The sequence below is a fragment of the Eulemur rufifrons genome, chromosome 10, assembly GCF_041146395.1.
Source record: "Eulemur rufifrons isolate Redbay chromosome 10, OSU_ERuf_1, whole genome shotgun sequence".
Classification (NCBI taxonomy): Eukaryota; Metazoa; Chordata; class Mammalia; order Primates; family Lemuridae; genus Eulemur; species Eulemur rufifrons.
In genome coordinates this window covers 30,983,889-31,009,028 of record NC_090992.1, presented here as the reverse complement: position 1 = coordinate 31,009,028, position 25,140 = coordinate 30,983,889, and the positions used below count along the sequence as shown (strand labels likewise).

Here is a 25,140-nt window from a genome sequence, read left to right as displayed (position 1 = left end):
GGTTCAGACTGCAAAGTGCTTCTCCAGCCAGGGTCTCGTTTGCCTTAAACATCCTTGGGAGTCAGAAAGGGCACACTGTTTTCCTCTTTAATCCCAAGCACAGACCACAACTGAGCCTCCTTTCAGAGACATGAATGTCGCCTCATTAGCTTGTACCATCCTGGCTGTGCAGCGCGATTTGAATAATACCAACAGCAGCCGCTTATTCAGGGCTCGGTGGGTGCCAGGCCCTGTGCTGGGCCCTCTCTGGGCTTTGCTGGTCCTCACGGCAGCCCTGTGAGGTGGGTATTGCTGTGAATCCCATCTTGCAGAGCAGGGCACTGGGCTCAACGTAACTTGCCCCAGGCCACGCAGCTAGAGCGTGCACGTCCCCTACGCAGTGCGTGGCCGGGACTTTCAGTGAGCAGAGTATCCTAATAGCAGGCTCCTAGGGGTTTCCTAGCGGCTTTGTGAATCACGCAGCCCTAACCCCAGAGTACAATCGTCCATTTGTTTCACAAGTGTCGACATCCCTTCATTGACTTGCAAAGTGCTGGGTGCCCGTGCATGGGGGCGTTGCCTCGCTGGGTACGCAGCACGGCCTCGGGAAGGTCACGCTCCTTTGACCTCAGCCTTGCATTCCACCACCGAGGAGAAATCCTTCACACTGGACAGATGAAGACACAGGCTCACCGTGGCAGTGACCACAGATGTAGCAGTGGCCACCATTTTTCATCATTTACCAAACGTTAGCAGTTTTACACGCAGTATCTCACTTGATTCTCCCAAGAGCCCCATGAGGGAGATATTATCATCCTTATTTTATACTTGAGGAAACCGAGGCCTAGAGAAGTTACGAAGCTTTTTCAAGGACCCGTAGCAGAGCCAGGCTGGGGTGCAGGTCTCCTCTGGCCAGAGGGCGGGGTGCAGGAGGCGGCACTGGGCTGGCTTTGTGGGGGTGCAACCTGTCGGTCACGCAGCCCTGTGCTCAGAAGGGCCCGTGCATGGGGTAATGCTCTGCTGTTGCCTTCTTCACGTTCTTCATCCTCTGTGAACAAGGGTCCCAGAGTTTCATTTTTCACCGGGCCCTGCAAGCTTTGCAGCTGGCCCTGGAGCAGCAGGGTGCTTCTGGGGCCCTGGGTGGGAGCAGCAGGGAGCTCCTGGCCTCCCTTCACTCCCTCCTTTCTCCTTTGCCTACCCTAGGCCCTGTTTGACACCCAGAATGAGCTACGCACGCACATCCCAAACTTCACCTTCAACCTGGGCTACTCAGGGAAATTCTTCCACACAGGTAAGCTGGCCTGCCCGTGCCCTAAAGCAACTCCCACAGGCTCCTCAAAGCACCGTGCACGAGGGTAGCACGTGGGCCTCCTGAGCCAGCAGCCCTCGAGAGCAGTCACAGCCCCAGGCAGAGGCCATTTGGGGATAGCAGCTGCAGCAACAGCAGCAACAGGGGTTTCCGCTCGTCCCTCCCTGGCCTTCCAGGCTGTGCTGTCCTGCATGGGGCACCTTCCCCCTCTTGTCTCTTCCTCACCCCCCACCTTTTAAATTATTTGTATTCCTTCTTCTCATAAAAGAAACTGGCTGAATTTTAAGACTATTACAGAAATACAGAGCATAGAAAGTGAAAATGCCTTGTACTTCTACCCACCCCAGGACGACAAGTGTCCTGAATTTACTGTAGAGCCACAGGGTTGAGGTTGAGGGCCGTGGGTTGCGTGGTTCACGCCTTACTTCCTCTTTCGGGCTCTCGGCTTCCTCCCCTGCTGCCTTCAGGGGCTGTGCAAAAGGGAGCAGCCCCTGAGCTGGTCACCTGCGGTGGCCGTTTCTGCTGCTCAGGCCACAGTGAGGACAGCCTCTCTTGAATTCCAGGCAAAACTGGACTAGCCAACAATTCAGAGGAGGGAGATGTGCAGCATAGCCCCAAAGCCAAGTAGGAGTGATTCTGCACTGGTGGTCTGTCTGCATTTTTATATTCGTAACCCTCAGCACATCGGAGGTGGTGGTGGTAATGCAAATGAGGCAGAGGGCTAAGCATCCTGTGTGTATACAGAGAGCTGCTACAGATCAGTAGGTAGAAGACAGATGGCCCAGACTGGGTCGTTGGAATAAGATCAGAGCAGGGATATGAGAGGTGGGAGAAACCCTCGAGATCATCGACTCTGAACCCCATGTTGCACAGATGGGGCCCCAGGGCCCAGAGAGGAGAGAGTCTTGGCCAAGGTCCCTCGCTGAGTCAAGGGCACGCTCTAGACTAGAATTCAGGGCTCTGGACTGGGGCTCTGTCTGCTCCTGTGCTGTGGCTCAGAGCGGCCACTCCAGGCAGCTCCTTGGTGGCCATGGCCATGAGCTCCTCTTCCCGGGCACAGGCCCAGGTTAGGGGGCCTCACGGCCAGTGGGCCGGGCTGAGCTGCCTGTGCCGGGCTGCAGGTACCGATGCCGAGGACGCTGGGGACGACCTGCTGCTGTCGTACGTGAAGGAGTTCTGGTGGTTCCCCCACATGTGGAGCCACATGCAGCCCCACCTTTTCCACAACCAGTCCGTGCTGGCCGAGCAGATGGCCCTGAACAAGAAGTTCGCTGTCGTGAGTAAGATTCCCTACGGGGCAGAGTCGGGCGGGCCAGGGGCTGGGCTGGGGGTCTGGACTGCCGGCCTCTCACTGCCTTCGCAGTGTGCTCTGACGGGTTTTTGCTAACATCTCTGTGCCAGGGCCCAGGGCGAGCTGCGTTTTAGCCATTGTCTCCTCCAAGCCTCCAGAGAATAGTCCCACTTTACAGAGCAGAAACTGAGGCTCAGCGGGGTCACACCAGTCCTGAGAGGTCCAGCCAGGACTTAAACCCGGGCCTGTTTGTTTCCTGAGCCCAGGCTCTTACTAGGGCAGGAGGCTCCGGAAAGCTGGAAGAGGTGCTCCATGAGGAGGGACTGAGCCCTGGGTGCCAGGTAGGCTAGCTTGGGCCCCCAGCCAAGTGGAGGCGAGAAGAAGCAGGAAAAGGCCCCGTCCTTTGCCCTCGCTACAGGGTGCTTGAGTCCTCTGCGCTGGAGGCCACGTGCGCGGGACCAGGAGGCAGGAGACCTGGGTTCTAGTCCCAGCTCTGCCAGTCACTCGCTCTGAGATTCTGGGCACATCCCCCTCTCTCCCAGGCCTCAGCTTCCTCGTCTGTACCGTGAGGGCCTGGACCACTGCCCTGCCCTCTGGCCTCTGATTTCTCTCTCCCGTTCTACAAGGGGGAATAAGGCCCAAGGGGAAGGACCCCCAGGCTCATCCTGCCCTGGTCGTCCTCTCCCCAGGAGCACGGCATTCCCACGGACATGGGCTACGCGGTGGCGCCCCACCACTCGGGCGTGTACCCTGTGCACGTGCAGCTGTATGAGGCCTGGAAGCAGGTGTGGGGCATCCGCGTGACCAGCACGGAGGAGTACCCCCACCTGAAGCCAGCCCGCTACCGCCGTGGCTTCATCCACAACGGCATCATGGTAAGCGGGCCCCTGGCAGCCGGGGAGGTGGGAGGACGGTGGGCACAGCCTGTCCGGTGCATGTGTGTGTGTGCCCACGTGGCGTCCTGGAAAGTGTGGCCTAGGGGCTGCAGACGAGTTTCTGCCACCTGCTCTGGCATCTGTGGCTCTCTCCCCTAGGGAAGGTGGGCTGCCAGGCGGCCCCTTTCATGAGCTCCTTCGAAGCTTCCGTGACAGAGGATCAAGGAGTGGGCATGCCTTTTGAAAGGGGCTTCTGATGAGGACGTGGCACAGGGCTCTGCTGCGTTCATTTGTTTGCTCATTTAAAGATGCTTCTTGAGCTGTTACTATGCATAGGTCCATTTGCTGGGCACTGGGGACACAGAAGTACACACAACTGAGAAAAGTTCCTCCCTTTGCAGGCCTGACGTGCTAGGGCAGGAGACAGTGTGCTCATGCATGTGTGAAATGTGGTCAGATGGTGATAAGTGCTGTGGAGAGAGGTCAGCCGGGAAGGGAGATAAGGAGTGTGGGGGGAGAGGAGAGGGGCGAAATGAGGGGCTGTTTTGTGTTTTTTAGAAGCAGGGTCTCGCTCTGTCACCTAGGTTGGAGAACAGTGGTGTAATCACAGCCCACTGCAGCCTCGAACTCCTGTCCTCAAGTGATCCTCTCACCTTGGCCTCCCAAAGTGCTGGGATTACGGGGATCAGCCAGGAGAAGCTATTTTAAATGAGGTGGTTAAGAAGGCCTTTGTGGGAATCAGCCATGCTGCTATATAAGGAAGAGCATTCAAGGTAGTGAGAACAGCAAGTGCAAAGGCCCTGAGGCAGGTTGTCCAGGGTGTGTTTGAGGGCCACTTAGGAGGTCAGTATGGCTGGCGGGCAGCAAGTGAGGGGAGGTGGGTAGCTGAGGACAGACAGGTGATGTGCCAGATTGTTAGGGCCACATAAGCCCAGCCAGTGGATGGACTTCACCTTTTAGTCTGAGATGGGAAGGTTTTGGATGGAGCATGATCCGACTGGTCTTTTAAAAGAACTTCTATTCTCTGGCTGTTGTGTGGATCAGAGACTGTTGGGGATGAGGGTTGAGGCAGGGGACCAGTTGGGAAGCACTGCGGTTGGACCCAGGCACAGTGTTGGGGCAGGGTCACATTCTGGACTTGGAATGGTTACAGCCAATGTGTTAGAGGCCTGGGAGATAGGGTGTGGGGGGGAGAGAGGAGTCAAGCATGACTGTAAGGGTTTTAGCCTGAGGCGCCGGGAGGGTGAGTTGTCCCCGGTAGGGTGGGCAGCTGTGGGAAGGCAGGTTTGTGCCTTCATCACCCACCCGCCCACCACCGACCTCCGCAGTACTCAGTGAGCTCTGGTGACGAGGTGGTGACAAGGCAGGCGTGTTCCCTGCTCCCTGGGAGCCCACAGTTTCATGAGGGAAGACAGACAACAAATGCTAAGCCCGAGAGTGATCACAAGGCCACCAGTGAGGTTTGAATGCTGTGAGGGGGCCTATAGGGCGCACCCAGGAGCTGCTTTAGGGAGGACCAAGGATCCTTGCTGCGAATGGTCCAACTTTCCAGAAACATTCCCACCTGGTTACTTTTGGGCCTGCTCATTTTGTGCAGAGAATAGCAGTGAAGTTGGTAAAGCAGCGAGGGCCTGTGGCTCACTCGGGGGAATGTCGAAGGCTGCGGAGAGTCTTTGGGGGCTGGGTGGCCACGTGGAGGCTGCCCTTCTGAGGAGACACCCTGGCCCTTCTCCCGAGGAAGGGTCCTCCCGCCACCGCCCATGCCCGGAGATGCCATAGCTCCTCTTGCCCGCCCCATCCCCAGGTCCTCCCGAGGCAGACCTGCGGCCTCTTCACACACACCATCTTCTACAACGAGTACCCCGGTGGCTCCAGCGAGCTGGACAAGATCATCAATGGGGGCGAACTCTTCCTCACCGTGCTCCTCAATCCTGTGAGTGCTCCACAGCGTGGCTGGTGGTGCGGGGGCAGCTGGACAGCCCGTCTGCGTCCGACGCAGGCTTTCCGGAGCCAGGAAAGGGCGGAGAGCCGCGAGGGAGGGACTGGCAGTTGGGAGACCTGCTCTTCCCGGAGCCCCGGCCACGTCCTGCCCCTGCCGTGTGACCGTGGCTACAGAATCAGAGCTTGCTTGTTTAACTTTAATACAGAAGTGTTAGCATTTTTGTGCATGTTTCCCTTTCCTGCCCCCCCGCCCCAATTTACAAAACAAAACACAAATAGCTCCCACATCAGGTCCGTGTCCCATTTCTGGGTTCACACCTGGCTATGTCCAGTCCAAGGTCATATAGCGAGTTTGTTGGTGGCCCCAGGACACCTTGCCCTGGTCATTGGGCAGCCCTGCATGCTGAAGTAGGGTCAGAAGGGTCAGAGGTGGCGTGAGGGTGGCTCAGATGCTGACCAGCCCCTGCCTCCCTCCTCGCCTCCCCTGGAGCAGATCAGCATCTTCATGACACACCTGTCCAACTATGGGAACGACCGCCTGGGCCTGTACACCTTCAAGCATCTGGTGCGCTTCCTGCACTCCTGGACCAACCTCCGGCTGCAGACGCTGCCCCCGGTGCAGCTGGCCCAGAAGTACTTCCAGATCTTCTCCGAGGAGAAGGACCCGCTCTGGCAGGTGGGGGGCCGGGCAGCCTGGGCACCTTGCTGCAGGGGTGGAATGCCCACTGCTCACAGGCACGTGATCCAGGCACGGGCTCAAGGCTCGGCACCCCCCACGCCCTCACACTCTCTCTTGAATGTAAACTCAGGTGCACATTTGCTCACCAATGTGGGCACACTTGCTCCTGTGCAAACATATGTGTACATGTATATACGTGTACACACCTCCCCACACAGACCCACATGCATGCACACTCATGCACAGCCTTGGGAAAAAGTGTTCAAAAACTGAGTGAACACAATATAGGTGACACGTAGAAAGCGACTGCCCTGCCTTGGTTAGACCCTTTGATAATCACTGTGCCCCCTTCTAACTCCAGCAGGCTCTGAGCTGCTGGGAAGGGGACTGATGGGAGAGTTTGGAGATAGTTCTTGGGAAAGTCTGCGCCTAGGGACTGTTAAAAACTGGAAGCAGAAGCTGGAATTGGTCTCACAGTTCAGACCAGGGGTCCACAAACCATGACTTCTGGGCTAAATCCAGGCTGCGGTCTGTTTTTGTAAATAAAAGTTTATTGGAACACAGCCACGCTCCTTCTTGTATGTACTGTCTGTGGCTGCTTTCATGGTATAATAGCAGAGCTGGGTCATTGCAACAGACACTGGATAGTAGCCAAAGCCTAAAATATTTACTAAACTTTTACTAAAAGATTTACTAAGCTCTATAGGAAAAGTTTGCAGACCCCTGGTTCAGACGTAGCTTGTTCAGTTAAATTCAACAAGTGCTCGTGAGTCCCTATTTTCCAGGCTCCTTGGGGGCATGTCAGCCACTCCGTATCTGGAGGTGGGGCTGTGACAAGGACACATGTAGGTAATATGCCAGTCAGGGCTGTCGAAGCCACATATCTGTGTGCAGTGGGAGTCCATCCACTGGGTTCTTGGGCACCCTCACTTCCCTTCCACTGTTGTTTTAGGATCCCTGTGAGGACAAACGCCACAAAGACATCTGGTCCAAAGAGAAGACTTGTGACCGCTTCCCGAAGCTCCTCATCATCGGCCCCCAGAAAACAGGTAGGTCTCTTGTTCTTGGCCCAACTTCCCCCCCTGCCTACTGTCTCAGCCACAGAATGCTGGAGAGCACCTCACCCCTGCCCACTCCCCAGTAATCTGCTCCCTCTTCCCCAGGAAGTAGGAGTGAAGTTGGGGTGAATTGCCTTTCAGTATGGAGGTGGGAAGGGGGTAGAGGGTGGGCATGGAACTCTTCTATTTTTCCTGAATTGCAACCTCGGGGAGCTTTCCCTGTGTCCTCCTGGGACAGGGAAAGTCTAGTCTAGGCAGAGAAGCCCAGATCAGCTGCTCTGCAAGTTTAAGCAGTGCCAGGCAAAAGTAGTTCAGTGCAAAGAGGACTATGATCAACTAGTCATGTCTGCCAGAGGTGCAGGAAGAAGTATTGGGCAAGCATTTGCCATCCACACAACCCTGCAAGGCACAAATGGGTACTCCCATTTTATAGCCAAGAAACTCAAGGCTCAGAGAAATTAAGTGACTTCCCTTAACACATTTAGTTAGGTAATGGCAGTTCTAGGTCTTGAACCCTGGTCTCTGTGACCTCAAAGCTTATACTTTTAATTACCAAACTCTATAGCCTCTTTCTCTTCTGGGCCCTCTCATTATAACATATAAACCGTAGATTCACATCACAGGGAATGAATGAACTCCCCAAGGAGGAGGTAGGGTAGGGAGCATGGGGTGGGGGTGGGGCACCCAAAATAGGAGACATTGGAGCTAGATTTCTTAGGTCTTCAAGAATTTCACATTAGCAGAACTGGAGGGTCATGAGCTCCTCCAAAGTGCCAGAGAGGAGAGAGGTTCAGAGCTGGAAAGGACCACCAGAAAGCATCTAGTTCAGGGATTCTGGGAAGACAGCAATCAGTTGGGCATGGCTGTGGAGTACAGTGGTGAGAAGGATTCAGAGGCCAAGTCTTTGTTTAGTGATGAAGAATGCTGTGATGGATTAGTGATGTCTGCAGTGGGTACAGGAGTTAGGGTGTCCACATGCATGCTATGTGTTTGCCATCCTGGATTTAGTATAGTTCCTTCGTTATAATGATGATGAAACTAAGACCCAGAGAAGGAAAGAGACTTTCCCAGGATTTCCCAGTGGACAATGGCGAGCTAGGCCCAGACCCAGATGCCATCTTTTCGTTGGGAGCTGGGCTCTGGGTCTCAGCCGCCTCCCCTCCCCATAGGCACCACAGCTCTCTACCTGTTCCTGGGCATGCACCCGGACCTAAGCAGCAACTACCCCAGCTCAGAGACCTTTGAGGAGATCCAGTTTTTTAACGGCCACAACTATCACAAAGGCATCGACTGGTGAGTGGGCCTTTCTGTCCATAGCAGGATGGGAAGGCCATCATGGAGCCTTCCCAGGGGGCCAGCTGTGGCCGCGGCAGGAAGCAGCTGGTGCTTACTCACACGCAGCTAAAGTCCCTGTAAACAGGGACAAAGCACGGTGAACCTGAGTCATGGCATGAGAATGTTGTCACAGACAGGACACTTGAGGAGGAAGCCCTTTACACCCTTGCCTTGTCACCTGGGGCCAGAGACTGCTGAAGTCTGAGTCCACTCCTCCTTTTCTTGCATAGAAACATCCTGAGTCCTAGGGGAGGAGAGGGACTTGCCCAAGGTCCCCAGGTCTGCTGGGGACAGAGCAGGGCCTAAAGTACAAATGTCTGACCCTTCCCATCGTGTGAGCTGGCCCTTCCCACTGCATGTAGCCTGCATGTGGCTGGTGGCGGAGCAGGTGTCCTGGTGGGTCCCTCAGAGGCAACTCACCAGCCTTAAGGTGTCACCTAGGGAGGTGGTGAAAATGGTGGCTTCCCACCAGAACCTGTCAGCAGAGGTTACCTGAAGGGTGTGGGGGCCAGTGCAGAGATGGCTTTCCTCTCCAGTTTTTCAGCTTGCATCTTTCTCTCCTGTTTGCCTTTTAAAATCTTGTGCGTATCTTACCATTATTTATTTATTCTATGTTAGCGGGTTACCTGGGTGGAGAGATTATGGGCCTTCTATTTGTTCTATTTTTTTCCCATGTGTACTTCTCTTTTATCTGTCTTTCCATCCATCCGTCTGTCTGTCTGTCTGCCTGTGTATCTATGTATCCATCCATCCGTCCGTTCATCCATCCATCCATCTGTATCTCTAACATGTCCACAATCTCTTATCTAAAACCCTTTGTGCCCAGGCGTGTTATTGGAAGTCAACATTTTCCAGATTTTAGAGAGGTGATGTGATATGAAACCATGTATTTGGCAACATGTTCAGCAGCGCCTGGGGCAGCACCCACTGGCAAATACCTTACCATGTCCATAGCAAAGTGTGTGCATATTGACACTAAGTAAGATATTAATACGTCAGGTTTTGCTGCCAAATGGCTTTGCTACAAACTTAGGAAACAAAGCTTCTGTTTTTGGAGTTTTCTCAATTTAGATATTCCAAGCAAAAGGTTGTGGACAAAGACAATTCAGAAAGATGAGACAGAGTGCAATTCCTTGGCCCCATTCCTGAGGTTTTGATTTTGTAGGTATGTCTTGGTGGGGTGGGGGGGCACAAGAACCTAACAAGCCCCCAGGTGACTTTGATAAAAGGGGTCTTTGGGGCTTTCCCGGGATATAGGAGGGATCCTATAACCTTAATTAGGGTGGGCTTTGCTTCCCACAAACCCCCTGAAGTTGTACTCCAGTTTTGCATAAACAGGTGCCCTCGGGAGGGTCTAGAGTGTTTTTGTTTTCAGATGGTCTTTAATCCAGAGGGTACTAATGCCATACCCTACCCATCACGCCAGGTGGGGTATGGGCCTTAGTCTGGAAAGCTGTGCTCACCCACGGCAGGCTGGGGAAGGGGATATGGGTGGCAGTAGGTGACCCCCTCTTGTCTCCTGGTCCTCAGTGACAGCCTAGAAAGTGCCATCCCAGGTCAGGAAAGAAACCCCGCCCTCTGGAGGGAGAAGGGGGCCTCCCTCCTCCCTGCCCTGGCCCTCCCGGGTCAGCCAGCCACAGAGCTGCTCTGAGCCCCAGCGCGCCCCCTGGAGGCAGAGAGAGTTAGAGCCCTGTGCATGTAGCTGCAGGAGCATAGCAGGGCAGTGGGCAGGATCCCGGGGTTTGGGACTGAATGACAACCCCCCTCCCCATGCCCTGCAGCCTGTGGCATACCTATGAGCCTTCAGACCCTCCAGACCCCACAGCGTCCCCTGCAAAGGAATGAAGTTGGAACAGGGAGACTGCCCAGTGGCCATTCCCCCCTAGAATCCCCGCCAGAGTGAGCCCTTGTTGGATTGGGAGCCGTGTGCCCCGCTTGCTTTCTGGGGAAGCTCTACCCCCAGCGACCCTCACCCTCTCGTGCTGCCTTCCCCAGGCCCCTTCCTCATGAGTCTTGCCTGTGAGCCCCGCTCTCTGGGCTTCCTGCAGGTACATGGAGTTCTTCCCTATCCCTTCCAACACCACCTCCGACTTCTACTTTGAGAAAAGCGCCAACTACTTTGATTCAGAAGTGGCGCCGCGGCGGGCAGCAGCCCTTTTGCCCAAGGCCAAGGTCCTGACCATCCTCATCAACCCAGCGGACCGGGCCTATTCCTGGTACCAGGTGAGTGGGGCTGGAGTGGTCTCTCTGAGTTGGGGGTGCGGGGCTCGGTCTGACAATCAGATACTCATTCAATCAACAAATATTTATTAAGCACCTACTGTATGCGGGCTGTGCGTGAGGTACCTGGAATGTGGTGGTAGGTAAGAACAGAGTCCCCTGGTCGAGGACACAGGCAGAAATTGATGGCAAAAGCCAAGCTTCACGTGTGGTCCCGCCCTGATTCTGGTACTGACAAGAAGTGGGGTCTGGGTGAACCTCGAAGCGTAGACTTGGTGAACAGTGGTCTGGGCTCGTGCCGACTGCAGCTTCCTTGCTGCGCACTGGGGTGGCGTGGGGTGGGGTGGGAGCTCTGGGGACGGGACACAGGATCTGCCATCTCAGTGGAGGGTGCAAACCCCTGCTCAGGTAAGGCGGTTACCTGGACTGCGGTACACGCTAGAGGTATGACTCCTAGTCCCTGCTTGAGACACGGCAGAAGCAGAACTTTCTTTAACTTCTATGACCTGAATTAATTTATTCTGAGTGCCAGCCCCCTGGGCTTAAAGGAACACTTTGAGGCCTTTTGTGGGGGTGGGAGCAAGTCCCTCCCCTGGCTGTCAGTCTTCCTGGGATTATGCCACACTGCTGAGCATTTTGATTCAGAAGTGGCACCCTAGCAGGCAGCTGCCCTGTTGTCCAAGGCCAAAGTCCTGACCATCCTCATCAACCCAGCAGACTGGGCGTCTTCCTGGTGTTGGGGGCACCGTGGGCTAAGTTACTTGGGAAGTGCCCACTGTCCTGGTTAGGAAGGCCCCTTCAGGCTTGGCCACTTCTGGTAGCTCCCTGCCCCACTTTGGGCCTCTCACTTGAGTACTTCAGTGGCTGCTCCTGTCTGGGGCGTCACCGTGTCCCCCGCAGTGCTGGCAGGAGGCAGGTGCAGAAGCTCTTTGCTCCCAGTCCCACAGGACTCTCTCCCCCTCCTGTCACTCCTGGAGCCTGATGGGGAAGCCCTCGCTTCCCCTTGCACCCCTGGGCTTCTGTTTATGCCCTGAGGCCTTTCCTGTGGGCCTTTTCTTTACGGGAAAAAACCTCAGAAACACTCACAGGGCATTTCTCTCTTCTGCCGTGCCATGTGCCCCACCTCCTGGCGATGAGCAGAGAGCTATCTGCTGGAGGGGTTTGTGTGTCCCCTTCTCGCAGATGAGAAAACCAGCATTCAGCAAGTTTCACTCGGTGGCATGGTGAATCCAGGTCTTCTAAATCTAAGACCCTATTTCTTCTGTCCACAATTGAGAGGGGTGAGGGAGATAAGGAGAAGAGACTAGTTCCCACCAGGAGGGTCTAGGAAGGTGCTGGAAGGATGGTGCTGGGCTGTCTCAGGAGGAGGTCAGGATGAAGAGGAGCCTGCTGTGCACCATTATTGCCGCTGCCCTGGGCTGGGTGGGATCCTCGGTGGAGGGGTTTTCCTGGTGAGGGTCTCGCCCAAACTCTGGACTTTGAGAATTCTGCAGATTCTCATGATCCGTGGCATTGGTTTAGGTGGTTCAGACTTAGCAGCTTCCTGTTTACAGTTCTTTCCCAATCCTTCTGATTTCAGAAAGGAAAAATGCTCATTTTGGTTCAAGTGGCTCTTTTGTCCTTTCTAACACTGCTAAGCTCTGTTTTCAATAAAGAGAGTATAAGCCTTGGGTTCCGGGCCTGTAGCAGACATTTGTATCTGGCTGGAGTTTGAGAACATTGCTTTGTTTTTCTGCATTTATGAATGGTTGTGTTCTATATGTGATAACTGAGCCTAGTTTTCTGTTTATGGAGGTGATATTGAGTTTTCTTTTGAAATAAATTTTTGTGAAAAAGAAAGGCGAGTCAGTATAAAGAACATTATGTTGACATTGGCACATACAAGTGGTTTGTGGATGTGGCAGGAAACACAGAGATGGGGTACAAATGACCGATCTTTGTTAAAAGCCCTGGTTTAGTCCAACTCCCGTCTTGCAGAGATGGGGAAACGGGGCCTCTGGGCCCAGTGGCTTCCCTGAGGCCAGATGGCAGAGAGGCAGAGCCAGGACTTGAACCCAGCGCTCCTGGTTCCAGCCCAGGATCTGTCCACCTCATGGTGTCCCACAAAGGCCACTTCCTTTGTGCCTTCCCTGTGACATGCCGACCTTCTCCCCTTGCCTGCAGCACCAGCGAGCCCATGATGACCCAGTGGCCCTGAAGTACACCTTCCATGAGGTGATCACGGCCGGCCCTGATGCGTCCTCAAAGCTGCGCGCCCTCCAGAACCGCTGCTTGGTCCCCGGCTGGTACGCCACCCACATCGAGCGCTGGCTCAGCGCCTTTCACGCCAACCAGGTAGCTGCCTGTCCCTGACCCTTGGGAGGCAATCACAGTGCTGGCGTGCTGTAGCTAGCAGAAAGCCCAGGATCTCCCTCACCAGTCCCGGGGCCACAAACGCCCTCACTGGAGAGCCAGACCTTTGGGTCTCCAACAGGGTTTTAGCCCTGTTTGTCCCCAGGTTGTTACATGAGAACTCCCCAAGCCCGTGTCCCATCACCATAGCTCCGGAGCCCTAAGGGGACCAGAAATCCCTGGGCTGGGCAGCTGGGAGCAAGGAGACTGGGAGGGAGAGCCTGGTTGGAGGGGCAGGCAGGGGCTAGATCACAGGAGGCCTTTAGGGAAACACTTGGAGCATCTGAGCAGGAGACACGTGGGCCTGAAGCTCGGAGAGAGGCTGGAAGAGAGATGCATGGCTATGAGGGGCAGGCAGGGTTTTGGTTGTAGGTTAAATTCTAAGAGAGAATGACATCGGGCAGGGGAAGCTGGCAGAGAGTTAGACCACAGAGGACTGAGGCTCGGAGATACCTGTTATCCAACTGCAGCGGAAGAACCAGATTCTAGAGAGGGCAGGGTCCCAAGTTTGTAAGCAGGCCCGTGCCTGCTGCTGTGCGTGCTGCCCCTGTTTGCCGCTAGAGTGGAAGCAGGTCCAGATCACCTTTCTCTTTCTCCTTCTTCCCAGATCCTGGTCTTGGATGGCAAACTGCTGCGAACAGAACCTGCCAAAGTGATGGACACCGTGCAGAAGTTTCTTGGGGTGACCAACACCGTTGACTACCACAAAACTTTGGCGTGAGTGTTGTCTTGGCCTTTCAGCAGGGCAATTTCCCTGATCGGGGACCTGGGCCGGAAAGCCAAAGGCTTGAATAATTATGGGAAAGACACAGGTTCGTTAATCAGCAAGTATGAAATTTTATTAATATGACTCAAGTCATATTAATAAAGGTATCAACTTAAGAAAAAAGGAGGTAATTAATCTGTCCTACTCTATTCAGCCCACCCTGGGGTGTTCTCTTCAGTCTGGGCTGAACGTTTTTAGAGTGTTTTATCTAAATAAGTTAGACCAGCAGTGAGCAGCCCCAATTCCCACAGGCATTCTTAGCATTAGATTTTGACTTAAAATACAATTTCAGGAAAAGAAAACTACACATGTAATTGTCGTGGCTAATAAACTCCTTCACTCAGAACCCGGTACCAGTGCACTGAAAATGCCCTCCCGTGGTGCGTAAGCGCCCGCCCGCACTGCCGGGGCTCAGGGCTGGGAGCCGCTGCCTTCCAGGACTGTCACAGGTCAGGCCGGATGAGGAGCCTCAAGAGAAGGAGGAATGGAGTCACCGTCTGTGACTCCATTCCTGGGAAAGCCTTGCAGCGAGAACCTTCCTTTCTCACTGTCGTGGAAGGTGAAGGTGGAGAAGGGAGGGAAATCAGTCCTGCCCCTTGAGGCAGAAAGGGGCACCTGCCAAGGGTGTGGGCTGTGGTGTCAGGGACGCCTGCATTAGGGTCCCAGGTCCATTTCCTTAGCCTTTCCAGCTTCGCTGTCCTCATCTGTAAGGAAGTTGGGGATAAGATGATAATTCTTATCTCCGGAGGATCACTGAATTGGATGAAAGCATGCATGTGAAGCTCTTAGCTCCGTGCCTGGCATGTACTAAGTGCTCAGTAAATGGTGGCTGCTATTGTCTTTGTCATCGTCATCATCACCATCATCTATGCCTATGCTGTGACCCATTCAGAAATCCCTCTCTTTCACCTGCCAGATTGTGAATTCTGTTTTCCTGACGTCCTCATGCTCAGGACTGTCCTAAAGCCTCCTGATCTGGGCTGCATTCTATTACCAGTGTGCCTCCCTTCCGTGACAGCTTCAGATCTCATATCCCCAAAATGCCTTTGGAGGGAGCATGATGTTGGATACGGAAGGCAGTCTTGCCCTGTCATTTCTGAAAGTTACTCCAAAAAAACGAAACTCTCAAGTGGTAGGCGTGCTTAAGCGCAGCTGCCGACATTGCATTTCTTGGCCAGGCGCAGTGGCTCACACCTGTAATCCTAGCACTCTGGGAGGCTGAGGCGGGAGGATCGCTTGAGCTCAGGAGTTCGAGACCAGCCTGAGCCAGAGCAAGACCCCATCTCTACCTAAAATAAAAAAATTAGCCTGGTGTGGTGGCACACGCCTGTAGTCCCAACTACTTGGGAGGCTGAGGCAGGAGGATCGCTTGAGCCCAGGTGTTTGAGGTTGCTGTGAGCTAGGCTGATGCTACGGCTCTCTAGCCCAGGGTACAGAATGAGACTCTGTCTCCAAAAAAATAAAAAAATAAAAATAAAAAAAAGACAGATATTGTATTTCTTGTTAAGATGCAGTTTATTAAAAAGCAAAAGAACCTTTACTGAGCTTTTTTCTCCCCTGTTGTCACTTGAAGCTGGGAGGGGTAAAGAAGGCTTCTTGGGTAAAAAAAAAAAAAAAAAAAAGTTACATACCACTGAATTAGAGAATGCTCGGAAAAGATTTCCCAGAACAGTGAAGGATAGGAAAGTGTTCATTTCCTGTCAGAGAAGGCTGCACGGCCCAGAGAAGGCTCAGAGTATGTGAGATGCCCTTTGCTGGGAAGAAGGGCAGGTGTGTTTGGTGTCGCCCAGGGAAAAGTGTGAGCCGACAGACGGCAAATAGGAGCCCACCCGGTCAGCACGGGTTCGAGCGTGTGCGCAGGGGAGTAGATTCCCTGAGCTGGGCTCCGCCATTCCTGGGGTGCATGAGCATTGCCGTAAGGTGGGCAGAGGATGGGCTGGGCTAGCTCTCATCCAGAGGCTTCCCCCCGCCCCGCAGGTTTGATCCAAAGAAAGGATTTTGGTGCCAACTGCTCGAAGGAGGAAAAACCAAGTGTCTGGGCAAAAGCAAGGGCCGGAAATACCCAGAGATGGACTTGGATGTAAGTGGTGGACATACCGCCCGTGGCAGCTGCATGCGTGGGAGGGGTCTCTGAATGGGAGGAGCCTTTTCTTGGACAGTATTCTTAAGAGGAGGAAATACAGGCTGGGACGGGGTCAGAATTGAGTTAGTCAAACAAGTATTTATTACCTTCTACGAAGGGCTGAGTGCTGTGGGGTTTTTTTTTTTCTAATTTCAGAATATTGCAGTGGTACACATATTTTGGTTACATATATTGCTTTTGTACAGTTTGAGTCAGTGGGGTCTTGCTCTGCCTCCCAGGCTGGAGCGCAGTGGGCTGATCATAGAAGGGGGTCGTGAGGATGTCAGACATGGTCTCTGCCTTCAGGGAACTCCTAGTCTAGGAGAGGAGTCACACGTGCCACTGAGTATAATAGAATACAAGGCAGAGAGTGCTTTGAGCAGTAAGAGGGGCACCCGAGGGCTCTGGGAATTGAGAGCAAGGGGATGTCCCTTGCAGCTGGGAGAGGTAAAGGAGGCTTCTCAAAGGAGGGGTGGCAGTCTCCGGAGTTGGCCCTGGAAGGATGGGGTTCAGCCCATAGGATTAGGACTTTGGAATGGGAGGATGGGCCATTCTTGAGGACAGAACAGCATGTGGAAAAACAAGGGGAAAGGTCACGGACTGTGAATCTTGTGGTGTTTCCCTTTTCCTGTTTGTCCCTGGTTTTGATTAATTCTCTCTCTTTTCTCCCTATCACAAGAATTTTGACCTTGTGGGCTATATTTTGGTGCTCCTACTACACAGGAGTTTTCTGTTGGAAGCTACCATTTAGAAGACAATTGGGAATAACTAAGAGGTGTATGGGATGGTGCCAGCAGAGTGGTGGTTTTGAAGAGGGGGTCACTCTTGAGTCAGCACGTCACCGAGATCTGAGCTTTCCTTCCCGTTACAGTCCCGAGCCTTCCTGAAGGACTATTACCGGGACCATAACATCGAGCTTTCCAAGCTGCTGTACAAGATGGGCCAGACACTGCCCACCTGGCTGCGGGAGGACCTCCAGAACACCAGGTAGCCGTGGCCACCACAGCCAGACCGAATGTTTGTGACGGCAGGGACGTCCCGCCGCACGCTGAGCCAGACCCTGCGGAGTGGGGAGCGGGCCGGGCCGGCCAAGCACTTATGAGCAATACTCTGCTGCGGCCCACGTGGGGCCGGGAGAAGAGCCCAGGCAGGTCCGCAAGCGCCTCAGGACACCCACTGCTGGTCTGTGGCCCACAGGACCTCCCAGCCACCAGAGGTCCATTCTGTTCACAGCCTTTCCTGGGGAGGCCACTGCCTGTCGGTGGACGGCCACTTCCTGTTGGTGGACGGCCACTTCCTGTCGGTGGACGGCCATTTCCTGGTAGGGGGAGTCCACAAACTCTCTTGTCTGTCCCTCACTGTGTTCTCCCAACCCTCCCCTCTCCTTCATCCTGTCACTCCCTGCTCCCGCAGGGCGTCCCCTCAGTATTAGCTGCCATATTTTCCCTGTCCTCTGACAATAAGGGAGAAGAGCCCAGCCGGGCCTTTTGCCAAACCAGGGAGAGAGACTGGACACTTCCCTGGCTTGTTTCGAGCCAGGCTCTTCAAAGGGGTCGGCCGGATACCCAGAGTCAGTCCCTGGGCCGGATGTGAGGGTGGCCACCTCGAGAGAACTCTGAGCCTCCTCGTGCGGTTCACACCTTCGCATCTCACCTTCCCGTTTAGGGGAAAGACTCTGGTCCCTACAGTATCCATCCAGGCCCCCAGGCCTCCTGCAGGGCCCCGGGGCACTGCCGTGCCATTTGGGCCCAGAGACCCAGGCCTCGGCTGGACCCCTGCTTCACCCTGGGGAATGACGTGTGTGGTATTTCCTGTGGTAAAAGACCGAGGCGGTGCAGGAGTCTGCCGGGCTGCGTGTTCCCCTGTACAGACGCGCCCCCACACCCACCCAGCCTCGGCTCCTGGCAGACGAGGGCAGAGCTGGTGAGATGCCGGCCACTGCTCTGCCCCAGCTTCCTGTGGCTGAGGGTTTCCAGAGACCCCCTTAACCTCCCAAATACTAAGAAGCTAAAGTATTTTAATATTTTGTTTTTTTTTTTCTTGGTGCCAGAGTTTATACCCTGGGTGCTGGGGTCGCACTGTGTTTTTTATATATATATATATATATATATATATATATAATGTGTATATATATATATTATATTTTTTTTGGTTGGGTTTGTTTTTAATTCAGTCGTACAAAATGGTGGTAAGCCCCAGTCTCAGGGGGTGTCCTATCTTAGTGCTAGAGAATGAGATGGAAGGGAGGGAGGGTGTGTCTGTCTGTGTCTGGGCCTCAAGGAGACAGAACGAAGGTGCCCTCGGAGAGGTCTCTCTTCGCTCTCCCCAGTGCCGCGGCTGTCCTGGGGCCACCCTGGGTGAACAGAGGTGGTGAGACCTGCTCTCTCCAGGAAATCTGGCTTCCTGAAGCCCGTGACCCTGGGAAAATTTTGGCCAAAGGAAACAGCCAGGGCTGGGATGGGAGAGCTGGGGCCGAAGCCGGCCCGTCCCCTCTCCCTCACATGGTGCTAGGCTGGGAGCTGCTCTGGGCGTTGGGGTGCCCGCCGGCACCCACAGCACCGCCTCCCGGCCCCTGTAGACAGTGGGATTTCTGGGCTGATTTCTGATCGGGGTCTGCTCCTCTCCCCCCTTAACAATGTGAAGTGACTGAGGCTGGGGTGCTTCTCCCCGGCCCCCTCCAACTGCCAGTTCAGTTTTGAATTGACACCCGGGAAGTGCTTTCTGGAGAGCCTGTCTTGCTCAGAAGACTCTAGCGTCTTGGGCTGGAAGGGTCCTTCGACGGGTATGATGCGGGCCTGCTTGGCGGGTGTCACGGAGCTGGCTGGGAGCAGGGCCGAGCCTTGAACCTGAGGCCCCCGATTCCGAGTCTAGTGCTCTTCTTCCAATGCCACACTGCCTCTGAGCCCTTCTGGGGACCCTGCTCTGTGCCAGGTTCCTGTCCCTCCCTCAGTCACAACTGTGGTCATTCCAGAAAATGGGGACAAACCACTCCTTCCCAGCCAGGGTGCCTTCGAGCCTCCCCACCCCCAGGTGCGCATGTACGTCGCCGTCTTCTCTCCGCCTGGAGGTCCTGCCCCAGCCCGCGCGCCCGGGTCCGTTCTGAACTGATGCCCTTTTCTCGAGTTCTCCACTGGGGCGGAGAAGAAAGTTGGACACTCAGGGGACCAGCCGCTGTGGTTTCATTGTGTAGACGGCAGCGCCCCCTCACGCTTCTCAGTGGGGCCTGCAAGCCTGGGAGCCCTGGGCGTTGTTGGCCCAGCAGGGACGAGGAGCGGGTGTCTGAGGACAGGGTGGCACGTCTACTTGTACACTCTTGGCCGCACCGTGGAGCCAGACTCCCGGAGAGGGGGCGGCTTCCGTAGTGCAAACCCTGGGTAATTAGGCTGCACGGGTTTTGCCTTTTGCGCTGACTTGACAGCTTTACTTCTTACCTGTCAGCGAGGGGACCGGGCTCTGTGATCCGTGAAGACCTTACAGCTCCCACGTTCCGAAATCCACCCTCTGGGCCTGGGGAGCTGCTTCCTTCTCTCGGAGCTTGGAATGCAGAGTCGGGCTGGCCTGGGGCTGGTCTGGGGCTGGCCCTCCTTGGCAGGCAGCTGCTCTTCCCTGTGCTCTGGCCTCAGGGAGGAGTGGGCAGATTTGGGATCCTGCGAGAGCAGAGGAGATATTTGTGCCCAGGCCCTTCAGGGAGCCTGGGGACCGGACTTGCCACGTGTCCCAAATCCGTCTGTCTAGGGCGCTTCTGCTGCTACTTCCCTTCCCACTAACAGATCTTTCTTGAGGACCCACGAGGCCCAGACACAGCCGGGACCTGCAGGTACTGCGTGGGGGAGGGGGAGTTAGCTGCCCTGGGGGCTCTCGGCTACTAGGCACACAGACGCCCCCTCCCGGGAAGAGAAGACCAGAGGTGAGTGGGGCAGCGTGGCCAGTCTTCAATGTCCACTAATTCACTGTAAGCGTTGGCCAAAAAAATAGAGAACGGGCTTAACTTGTGCAGGTGACTGCACCATCCATGCTGCAGGCCCCTCCACGAACCTTTGCCTTGGGAGGGTGCCGGGGGGAGGTGTCACCTACAGCCGCCTCAGTTGTTGGGTTCTAGAGCCTTCCATGATGTGGGCATCTTGCCGCTCAGAGGACGAATGTGAAGCTTAGAGATGGGGCTTTCCGAGCCCTGTATACAAGCAGTCGGTGCTCCTGGGCCCAGCTAAGGAAGCTGGACGGCTGGACTGGCCCGCAGAGGTTGGTGGTCCTAACACAGAGTTGTGCCCGCAGGCTTGTTAATGGGAAGAGCGAGTACAAAAGTATTTTCCCGGACATTTCACTATCACCTCCGCCCACCCAGCATCTAGATTTAAAATTATTAACATTTTGTCACATTTGTTTCTCTCTCATTCTGTACATATATATATTTTTTTCTGACCTAGTTTAAAAGTATGTTGCAAGGGTCGTGGGACTTTACCCCTAAATGCTTCAGCCTGCAACTCCTAAGAGTTAGGCGTTTTCCCACATATTGGTCCAACATCGCAGTCAAGACAACAAGTCATTTCCTAACAACAACTGCTATCCAGTCTATATTCAATTGTCCCCGATTGTCCCCCAAATAGCTTTTACCTGGTTTTGGAATCGGGCTCCAGTCAAGGTGCAGACATTGCAATTTTCTACCTGTGTTTTTTAAATCTCTTTGAATGGTGAAAAGTCTTCCCTCTGCCTATTTTGAGTTTCTTAAATGACATCGTTTTTGAGACCAGCAGGCCTCCTGTCCTGTCGAAGTCCCCCATTCTGGATTTGTGGGATTGTTCCCTCATAGTGTCATATGACCACTTCCTCTGTCCCCTGTGTTTTCAAGGGCAAGTCAGGCTACGTGGGTTTTTGCCTTTTGCGCTGACTTGACAGCTTCGCTCCTGCCTAAGATGCGCCTCCACTGTCACCTGTACCAAGTGCCAAAGCAGCAGAGGAGCCTGTCAGAGCTCCAGGAGCCCAGGGGAGGGCCAGGGAGGCTCCCTGGAGAAGGCAGCGTCAGGCTGGGCCTGGGAGGGAGGGACGGAGGGCTCTCTGGAAGGAGGCTGGGCCAGGCAGCCTTGGGACCTGCTGGGAAGGAGCCGTCTCTGGCTTGAGAGTGCCTGTGCCGCCCCCTCTGACCCTGGGGATGGACCACAGGGCCCCGAACACAGCATTTCTCTCTCTGTCTCTCTCTGTTTTATGGTCCCAGGGTTCTCGCTTCCCGGAGGCCTGTGGTCTGTGCCCTGGAGCAGAGCTGGGCCTCTGGGGTACACCAGGGAAAGGTCTCCCCCAGTTGCAGTGTGAGGAGAACACTAGGCGGGAGGCAGGAGCTGTGAGATCTCCCCACTGGGTGCATTTAGTAGCAGCCTGGCCATCTTCCTCCCAGGGCCTCTGCTCCCCATCTGTGGAACGAGCAGGTGGGGTACAGCTGCAGCTGGGGTTTTCACACGTGCAGGAAGGAAGCAGCTCTGCCCTAGTTGAAATGAGGATGGGGGCCCAGAGCTGCCCCCCGCCCCAGGCCCTCAAGACAACGCTGGGTCCCTGGTTTGCCGTCTCTGAGCCGATACTCTCACCGGCTCAGACAGCCAGAGATTGTGTTAGTTCCCCCGAGGGATGGGCATTGGCTTTATGTGGGGTCAATGCCAAGGGCTTGGGGGAGACTCTGGCAGTGTTTTGTCCTAAGAAGTTTATCCCGCCTGCTCTTCTTCCTCTTTCTGGCCCTAATGAGGGAGGAGAGGGTTTTCTATGACTGTGCTAGCTTTTATTTTCAGCAAGAGGGCTCCTTTTGTAATTTGTGCATGAAATTCATGTCATTTCCTGGGGAGAGGAGAGGGCTGACTGGAGAGGGTGGGGGGCACACTAGGGGAGCAGGCAGAGGTTTCCTTCCCTTGTGGGGGGTGGGGAAAGGGGTGGAGAGGGGGTGCTACCCAGCTCACCTGTGAGGGCTCTCGAACCAGCCGTTTTGGGTTGTGTTAAAGGTGGGAACCTTCCTCCATTAATGTACAATCTCGAACTAACTGCTAATAAAGTGGGGTTCTGTTTGTACACATTGGTCCTGTCTGTCTGTCTGTCTGTCTGTCGGACCTTTTTTGCAAGGCCTGCAGGGGAGGGTGGAGATAGGAGTGTTTGCACGCATAGCCAAACCCCCCTGCAATCCCGTTCGCGCGTGTGCGCACGGACACACACACACACACACACACACGGTGACTTGATCAAATCAGATCATTTCCACTGGGTTATAAATTGAAGCTTTTCCAGATATAGCAGAGACATATCCCAGGGCAGCTGGATTGTTCAGAACTGCCGGGGACGGAGCACTGGACTGAGAGGGGACTCAGGGGCAGGCACCATTTCTGTCACTAATGTACATTGGGATGGGGGGCAGGTTACTTTTACTTTCTGATCCTCAGTTTCCCTCATCTTCTGGGGGTGTGGAGGGAGTTGGACTCAGTGACCTCACCTGGAGAACTTGCCCAAAATGCAGATTCCCAGGCCCACTTCCAGGGATTCAACTCTAGCAGATGTGGGGTGGGGCCCAAGCATCTGCATTTTAAACAAGCTCCCCGGCAGGTGAGACACTCCACTTTGGGAAACCCAGGCTCGGATCGATGGTTCCTATGGGTTCTAATTAATGCAGAGAGCCCCACTGTCCAAGAAAACCTTGGGCACAACCAATGACTTTCTAGCCCTCCCAGCCTACCTGCGGGGTGGGGGCCAGCTGCCTGCAGTGCAGGTGTCGGGATCTGCTCCCTCAGCATCCCTCGGGAAGCTTTCAAGGGTGCACATTCCTGGGCTCTCCCCAAATGTACTCACTGAGAAGCCCCAGGAGTAGGACACAGCACTGGGTATTTTAAGAGACTCCCTTACGCTCAAGAAAATCTGGGAACACTGGATCAGGCCACCAAGTGTGAGCCTGAGAAGGTCCACAGAAATGTGCACAGACAGCTTGACGGGCAGAGGAGGGGCCGCTGGGGGCACAGCTGGGTGGTCCTGGTTCCCAGGACCCAGGAGACGAACACAGCTGGACGCTGCATTGGCAGGAAGGGATCTAGAAGGCATGATACAGAAGGAACACCTGTGCAGCTGAGGGGTCCGACTACATCCGAGGGTTCTGAATTTTAAAACAGCTGAGATTCTTTTTTGAAAGAGTCACTTCATGGACAACCAGGTGAAGGTGAGGGTGCTCTGGCGGGAGTAGGGGTGAGGCTCTGGACTCTCTCCAGCTCCCCTCCTCCCTGTCTCCCATCCTGTGTTGGAACCCTAAGAGTCCTTGAAACATCGTGAAAACCCAGCCCAGCTGCTCGGAGCGGTCCCGAGATTCCTGGAATTCTATTAATAATAGGTTCCATGAATAAAAGTCCTTCAGCCCGTCCTCATCCCCTACAGCGAGGAGTCCACCCGGGCAACCTGGCACACCGGAGTGGTTCGGGCTTCTAGAGGTGGGCGGTTCCCGCGGAGACAGCCCGAGTCACCTGCAATAGAGTGGCGTGTTTCATAACAGCAAGACTCGGAACAACGCAGATGTCCCTGCGCAGGGCGGCCGTCACATCACCTCTAGTGTATCCATCCGCTGTAGCATGATGCTGCCGTTGAAAATAATTAGCTCAATCTCCATGTCCTGCCAGGGAAATTTCTATAAGACCGACTATACATCGTGCCTATCGTGGAAAGAGAACACTACAGAGTATGTTTTTTTCCTGGGGATATTATATATAATCTCACAACAAACTGATAACAGTGAGAAGGGGAGGTTTCAAAGGGGACTTCAGCCTTGGCTGAAATACTTTTTTTTTTCAAGACAAGGATAATGTATTCATGTATCCTTTACAAAATGAAAAAAATCTTCAATAAAAACGGAGGCAGCAGAAAGGAGGACTCCCGGCGCTAGATTTACGGGCTGGTGCCATGAAGGCCAGCACTGCTTTACCCAGCCCTCAACCCCCTTCCAGAGCTAAGGTGTGCAGGAGGCCCAGAGTGGTGGTGGTCAATTTCTTGTCTTGCCACATTTATCCTGAGACTTGTCAAGACCCTGGGCTGAGGAGCCTGATCTTCAAGTGACTATAGACTCCTCTGTGGCCCTAGGAGCTTAGCTTCCCCATGCTCACAGACGGGAGGATAGAGTTAGCACCGCCAGTGCTGGGAGAAATTGACACCATGTATCTCCTGATGTGATGCTCTCAGAAGGACCCAGCCTAACACCTGTGAATTTTTTTTTTCTTTTTTTTTTTTTTTTGAGATGGAGTCTCACTCTGTCACCCGGGCTAGAGTGCCATGGCATCAGCCTCGCTCACAGCATCCTCAAACTCCTGGGCTCAGGTGATCCTCCTGCCTCAGCCTCCTGAGTAGCTGGGACTACAGGCATGTGCCACCATGCCCGGCTAATTTTTTCCATATATACTTTTAGCTGTCCATATAATTTCTTTCTATTTTTAGTAGAGATGGGGTCTTGCTCTTGCTCAGGCTGGTCTTGAACTCCTGAGCTCAAACAATCCACCCACCTCGGCCTCCCGGAGTGCTAGGATTACAGGCGTGAGCCACCGCGCCCGGCCACATCTGTGAATTTTTGACAAAAACAATATGAATCTCTCCAGGGGGAAATGGCAGACACATTCTTATCGAGGGACATTTTGCAAAATAACTGGCCTGAACTCTAGCAACGTCAAGGTCATGAAAGATACACAAAGGCTAAGAAATGGCTCAGGATTAAAGGATACTAAAGAGACGAAGTATCCTATGCCATGTGTGACCCCGGTGGGATCCTGGACCAGGCAGCAATTAGCTATCAAAGACAGCATCAGGACAACTGGGAAAGTGTGGATTTGGACTGTGTGGATTAAATAATGGTATTCTATAAGTGTTAAATTTTGTGATTTTGATTATTTTACTGTTATGTAAGAGGATATCATTGTCCTTAAGAAGTACACCCTGAAATATTTAGGGGTAAATGGGAAGAAATGAAGCTGAATTTTGTTTGACTCACGCTCTTTCTCTAGTGGGTCAGATTGGTGCTTCTCTGGTGCAGTCTAGACTGTGTCCACCAGGGGGCACCATCATCCAGCCTTTCGCAGGATAGTTGCGTGCGCCTCCCCTGCAAAGACTGGGCTGCTGGGTAATGGTGGTGGGGTAATGTTATAAATAATAAAATCAATAAATAATATAAATAATAAAAAGTAT

At 54.1% G+C, this 25,140-nt stretch overlaps 1 protein-coding gene across 3 annotated transcripts in view; it reads left to right on the top strand.

Moving 5' to 3' along the window:
• NDST1 (N-deacetylase and N-sulfotransferase 1) overlaps positions 1-18,037 on the top strand; it is a 59,300-nt gene extending 41,263 nt beyond the window's left edge. For all 3 annotated transcript variants that reach the window (XM_069483921.1, XM_069483922.1, XM_069483923.1), the window contains 12 exons: positions 1,183-1,270; positions 2,410-2,564; positions 3,269-3,454; positions 5,259-5,387; positions 5,889-6,071; positions 7,027-7,123; positions 8,302-8,425; positions 10,516-10,690; positions 12,851-13,021; positions 13,686-13,795; positions 15,822-15,924; positions 16,838-18,037. In XM_069483921.1, coding sequence (XP_069340022.1) covers positions 1,183-1,270; positions 2,410-2,564; positions 3,269-3,454; positions 5,259-5,387; positions 5,889-6,071; positions 7,027-7,123; positions 8,302-8,425; positions 10,516-10,690; positions 12,851-13,021; positions 13,686-13,795; positions 15,822-15,924; positions 16,838-16,957 — 1,641 coding nt within the window. In that variant the 3' untranslated portion in view covers positions 16,958-18,037. The remainder of the gene's footprint in view (positions 1-1,182; positions 1,271-2,409; positions 2,565-3,268; positions 3,455-5,258; positions 5,388-5,888; positions 6,072-7,026; positions 7,124-8,301; positions 8,426-10,515; positions 10,691-12,850; positions 13,022-13,685; positions 13,796-15,821; positions 15,925-16,837) is intronic.
• The last annotated feature ends 7,103 nt before the right edge of the window (positions 18,038-25,140 follow it).